This window comes from Lethenteron reissneri, unplaced genomic scaffold (genome assembly GCF_015708825.2).
Source record: "Lethenteron reissneri isolate LAM-NWPU_2019-01 unplaced genomic scaffold, ASM1570882v1 scaffold_737, whole genome shotgun sequence".
In the NCBI taxonomy this organism is placed as follows: domain Eukaryota; kingdom Metazoa; phylum Chordata; class Hyperoartia; order Petromyzontiformes; family Petromyzontidae; genus Lethenteron; species Lethenteron reissneri.
The window spans coordinates 1-6,076 of NW_026892260.1; the positions used below are offsets into that span (position 1 = coordinate 1).

Consider the following 6,076-nt stretch of genomic DNA (forward strand, 5'->3'; position numbering starts at 1 on the left):
GCGAGCGATAAGACCGGACGGTGTGGAACATCGCTCTTGCCGGTGCGGGTCGTTCAAACGCGGCTGTCTGGCTTGAGTTTGGCACCGTTTCCAGGACAAGACACGAGCGGTTCTTTCCCACCGGCCGCGCCAACGTCACCCCCATCGCTGCTGTCAGCCGTTCCTTCGGTGGCCGCTAGCGGAATGGTGCCGTCGGCCTCCGTCCCACCGTCGCCACCCAACCGGCGGCTCTCGACGGCGCGGTGCGCTGCCATGGCCGCGTACACACAGCCGTAGCCCGCCGCCGCAGCCATCATGACGCAGAGGAGCCCGCACACCACTCCCGCCACCACCACAGTGGTTAGGGCGTAGCGCACGCTGGGCTGGCGTGCGCGTACGCGGTGGTGAAACATGCACGCGTCGTTGATGCCGCGCTGCACCGAACGGGGACAGCGTGCCGGGCTGTTCCACGGCGAGTGCCATGGGGCCCCCCGCAGACAGATGAGCCGGAGCCCGGCGCTGCGCCGGAGGCAGCAACTCCTGCACCGATAATGCCAAGGGTTCTTTGGCGGACAAAGACTGGGGCATCTGCGCCGGCAAGAACAGAGGTGGCTCCTTTGCCGAGAAGGGCGAATGTTGCTCCTCTGAAGGTGGCGGCGGTGAGCGTTGTGCCGAGGACGGTACGGTCTCTTCTGCTGAAGGTGGTGGGGGTTTGTGTTCAGAGGACATGAAAGGGTGTCCTTCACGCTGATCGTCCTGCCTCCCCTCTGCCTCGAAAAGCAAAGACTCGGAGAGCCTCTGTGACCCGTCGGATTTGTTGCTGTGGGTTTCGCGCACAGATGATTGGCACCAAGAGAACATATCGGAGGACAGTTGCTGGAGTGGCCTGTTCCTGAGCTCCCTCGGTGCAGAGCACGACAACCTGTCCACCTCCCCGCCTGCACAACCACACACACAAGGCAAGCGTATAAGCCTTGCTGAACAGTTCATCGTGTCGTACCAAGGTAGATTGATTTGTCAAAAATGAAGACAAACGTCATTTTCACTTTGGTCTTGATTTTGTTGAATGTGTAAAATATCTGGATTGTGTTTAGAGATGTAAAAAGCTTCCCTGAATAAAGGTTATTAAAAATACGGGAGTGTTATCAACTAACGCTCGGTGATGGTATATTAGGAGTCGGTGCATTATTTGACTTGTGTGCTTAGATCATGCAGTGTTAATTAATATTCTTGAGTCTTTCGGTAAAGTCACGTAGATAGGTTTGTGTTGCGATCGAAACGTCGTAGTTTTTATTTTCTATTTTCTTTGAACCTATCTACGTGACTTTATCGAAAGACCCAAGAATAGGAATTCCTGCAGTCACGAAAGCGTTAAGTCAAGATTTAGTGTTAAGTATGTTAGCTTTAACACGTAGGCTTTGACAAACCAATATTCATGATAACGTTTTTTGGGCTAGATCGCGTATATGTAAATGTGTCTTATACCGACCTCCACCCGACAGTCAATCAGGTTTGTCACGTGAACAAAACGTGCCAATTTGTTACTGCATTAGCACACCCCGGTGTGTTAGAGAGAAAATTCACAACATTTACAATTAAGTAGGACGTTTCGCTGGCGATTACAACCAGCATCAACCAGAACCCAAAAAACCTGATGAATAAAGTTTAACTTATTTGACAATACATAATAAGTCAAACGAAGGCACCCTAACGAGAGACGTCCTTTACTGTGTTGCATGGAACAGTGGCTTGTGACGGAGGTTTATAGAATATCAATCTTCCCCGTGTTCACCACCAATAAAATACAACTATTTAAGTCCATCAGCATATGGCAGCATTTGTTAAATCGGACAAACTGTAGACTGGCTTCTACTTAATATGCCTCATCAACAAGTTTGTGGTCAGTTTAACAATGCTTGCTGGGTTACCTGATGTTGTAGGCAGGAGCTTTCCATGAACAATTTGGAACCCGTTCAGTGCAGTGCAGCTAAATTGTACAAAATTATGTAAATTGTGGGTAATGATAAATGAAACAGTTGGTTTATTTCAATTAATTAAATTAGTTTTGTTGGTGATAGAAACCATTTCGTTCTATTAGCCAGCAACATGCATTTAATAAGTGAAACTCTGGACTGTCTCCGACTTTCTGGGTATCAGCACCAGTGTGCCGCCCTCTTCTGCAAATGTGAGACGATGGTTTGTTGAACAAAAACATCTCACACGCCCTGGGTGGTCATGCGATTCAAACCTCGAAACGTGAGCCATTCCAGCCACAGCCTCAGCCCCCACAGGGAACAGTCGCACTCCCAGGGGTTGTACTCGAGCTGCAGCCACGCCAGACGGCCCAGCGGTCCCAGCAATCCGCTGGGGATGCTCGCCAGACGATTAGCGCGCAGGTCCAGCTTCTCGAGGGCAGTGGTGCCTCCGAACAAACCCTCGGGCAGCCGGGAGAGCTGATTCCAGGCGAGGTCGAGAAAGCGCAGCTCCCGCGAGCGTTGGAACAGCTCTTCGCTCAGCTCCTCCAGGCGGTTGTGCGATGCCCGCAGCGTCACCAGGCCCGGAAACGCCGAGAGCGTGACAGGTGACATCTCCACGATGCGATTGTAGGACACGTCCAGGTGACGCAGGTGCGGAAGCGGCTGTGGGGGGTTCGCCCGCCCGGCGCGGAACCCGTCCAGCTGGCGGAGGGCGTTGTGACTCACGTTCAGCGTCGAGAGGGAGCTCAGGCGCTGCAGAAGATCGAAGAGGCCGGACCCACGGATTCTGTTGTGGGACAGGTCGAGGAGGCGGAGGGAGGGCAGGCGGTGTAACGCGTGCTCCCGCACGCCGCGCAGCGCGTTGTGGCTCAGGTTGAGCGAGAGCAACGCCGGGCAGCCGGAGAAAGCGTCCGGTGGGAGGATGGAGATGCCGGTGTGGGACACGTCCAGGGCTTGCAGCGAGCGCAGGCGGAGGGCTTCGAGCACCAGCGGGGCAGGGAGGTGGCCCAGCAAGAGCAGGGCTTGGGTACCCGGCGGCAGTGCGCTCGAGTTGACGTGCCCGCTGCAGGCGAGGGTCCCCGGGGATGGGCACGTGCAGCCCTTGGGGCACGGCGAGGCCGGACGAGCGTGGAGGAGCAGGGCTACGAGAGCCAGGATCGTCGTGGAAAAATCTGGCGGTGGGAGAAAACGATGAAGCACAGCGGCCGCTCACGTTGAGCGGTTTCGCGTACAAGCCAGCAACGAGCTCGTGAGAGTGTCACTTTTTTGCATTCGAAATGTGAAACAAGATTTCGGTGGAAATTTGGTTTTATCAGATCACTGTCACCATTTACAGACGCTACTTAAAAAGAAAAAGTTTGCAAATCAAATAGAGCGAATGCATTACAATGACAGCTGGGAGCATAATTTTACAAAGTGCAGCCTTGCCAATGTAATTTGTTCATTTTCACTACTTTCTATTGGAGCCGAAACGCAAATGCCACATGTGCATGCATCCGTGCAAACATGACACACAGTAGCACACAACACATGCATTCCTATGTACATCACGCATATAATGGATATTCACGGGTATTTTATACATTCGCTAACGCATACAACAACGAAAACGTGCGTGCGAGGGTTTGTCTCACCTATTCGCAACATAATTCGGTGTCGAGTAGACACTTGGAGCTGTGTCCCGGTGCGCGTCTTCCTCTGCTCCCTCGTGTGTGGCGCTTGCGACGCGTGTTCCTGGCAGTGGTCGGTGTCAGTGTGCGCACAAAGACAACGTAGTTAATCCCACAAGCCAACACGAGCAACTCTCAGCCCGCCCCCCCCCCCCCCCCCAAAAAAAACACCCTCCCGTCAAGCTTAATGCGAGTAGCCCCCCTTTCAATGCTCTCTGTGAAACGCTGGGCCAGTCTGGTGTCAAGCCAAGACCATGGATTCTCTCCTCTGGGCTGTTTAGGCCCAATTGTGGTGATGTAACTTCCCACGTCTCTCCAGTCTTCTCAGTTCTCACGCGGTTGGTTTTGCCAACAGAATGTTGTGTGCATAGACGTCTATTTGGGAATTTAGGCCAGATGTTTTTTTAAAGCTTCATCGGTTTTTTTTGTCCAGGTGCTGGCACATGCCAAACTCTCACAGATGGAATTTAGCCACATTTCAAAATGCAATCCACTGCCCTTAGTGAAGCTACGCCTTTCATTCATGGGGTTGTTTTACCATACTTCATGCTGGTCAGAGTGGTTTGATGAAGGAAGGTCAAGGACTGGTTCAAATATGACTCATCACTAATGTTCGCGATGGCCAGGCTTTTGTACTTTTGTCCCCGGGTTTACAGTGGAGTATGAACATTGGCTCTTAAAGCTGCACCCATGGATTACTCCAGGGTATTATTAATATGGGTATTAAAAACAAACAGGCCACATTTAGTAGCTCTGCACTCGATTATCTATGATTGGACTCTACCCAAGAGCAATACTGGTATTCTGAATGTAAACACCAATTTAAATTTAAATTGATTCAATGCCAGAGTACATCTTCTGGTCGTCACAAGTAGCTCCAGAACTTTCATATATTATGTTTGTAGTAATTTGAAAAGCGTCTCAATGATGGCTGCAAAGGATGCACTCAGTGTCATGCATTTTCGTTTGCAGAGATGTCCTAATGTTAAAATTGGGCTTTAAATATCGACTGCTGTATACACAGTGCTATTTCGGGACACCTTGACCAGATCACAGGTCTTAATGCTCTGCGAACTGGAATTTCTCGTCAAAATCAAAGTGTATCCGCGTATTCTTTGGGTCTTTCGGTAAAGTTACGTAGATAGTTTCAAAGAAAATAACAAAAATTTGTTATAAATTGTTATTTAATTTGAACCTATCTAAGTGACTTTACCGAACGACCCAAAGAATATGAATTCTTCCAGTCACGAAAGCTTTACGTCAAGAATTGTATCCCCATGCTCAAATAATAACCAATAGGACCGTGATCACGACTATTGGCAGTATTGATCCAACGGAGAAAATACCATGCAACATTATCTCCATAGGACAGCCAAAAGACATCAGAAAATCGTGAATTCTAAGCTGGATATAAGCACACCTTATAAATACATTTCTCATAGGCATCACACCCGAGCAATGCACAGGTGCGGAGAAGGCAGCTTCTGATACAAGCACACGTGGCCTTTCTCCCAAGGGGTGTGCTAATGTCCACATTCTGCTGTTTTATTTTTGATAGGGTTGAATTCCTCCCTGCCCTGATGGAAGAGCTCTTTGATGTGTTTTCGGGTTGTACCACAAGCTGTTCAGCAAGACGTGTGACGTTGAACCCACGTGTTGGGAACTAACCCGCACAAGTGCAAGCGCTTAAGCGGCAGTCATGCCATCGAATGCCTACAGAGTAGACTGGACATGAGCATGCAATTTTAATCCATGGAGTGGAACTCAATAACAGAATGTTTCTGGATCAAATACGGGACCTCTGCATATCTGATCGCTCTCGTCAAAAGCCTCCTGTTGATTAATCCCTGTATGCAACAAGCGCCGTGCGCCGTGTATAATCCAACCCAAATCCCGCCACGTGGTGCACTCAATTCGATTAATACGTCAACCTCTCAGCCGATCTCCCTGCAGCTATATGTGAGGATCTGTTTGTATTCGACATTTACAAATATTGTTGACCAGGTGTAGTCACAAATATGCGTCTATTGCACTCAAGTTAATGTAAAGAGTCGATTTAAAGCTTTCGTGACTGCAGGGATTCATCTTCTTGGTTCTTTCGGTAAAGTCACGTAGAGGGGAAGTAATAAAATAATAAAAATAAAATAAAATTATTATCACGACGTTTCAGGTGAAGACCAGGTTTGTCGGGGAGACAGACCTGGTCTTCACCTGAGGACGGCTGCTTGCGTTGTGGCCGAAACGTCGTGAGAATTATTTTATTATGTTTTATTTTTATTATTTTATTACTTCCCTTCTACGTGACTTTACCGAAAGAACCAAGAATATTAATGTAAAGAGGTCAAGTTTCAGCCCTGCAATTACTTTCCCATCCCACTGCTGGAGGATAGATCTCCACGACTTAGAGGGAGCTCTAGAGAGCTGATCTAGTCGTGGATATTAATCTCTCTA

At 49.2% G+C, this 6,076-nt stretch overlaps 1 protein-coding gene across 1 annotated transcript; it reads right to left on the reverse strand.

Moving 5' to 3' along the window:
- Positions 1 to 53: 53 nt before the first annotated feature.
- Positions 54 to 3,127, reverse strand: LOC133340090 (leucine-rich repeat and transmembrane domain-containing protein 1-like; the record flags this gene model as incomplete). Its single annotated transcript, XM_061548155.1, has 3 exons — positions 54 to 413; positions 526 to 917; positions 2,228 to 3,127. Coding segments are annotated over 3 exons (1,652 nt in total), but the record flags the coding sequence as incomplete, so codon positions are not given.
- Between the last annotated feature and the right edge of the window lie 2,949 nt (positions 3,128 to 6,076).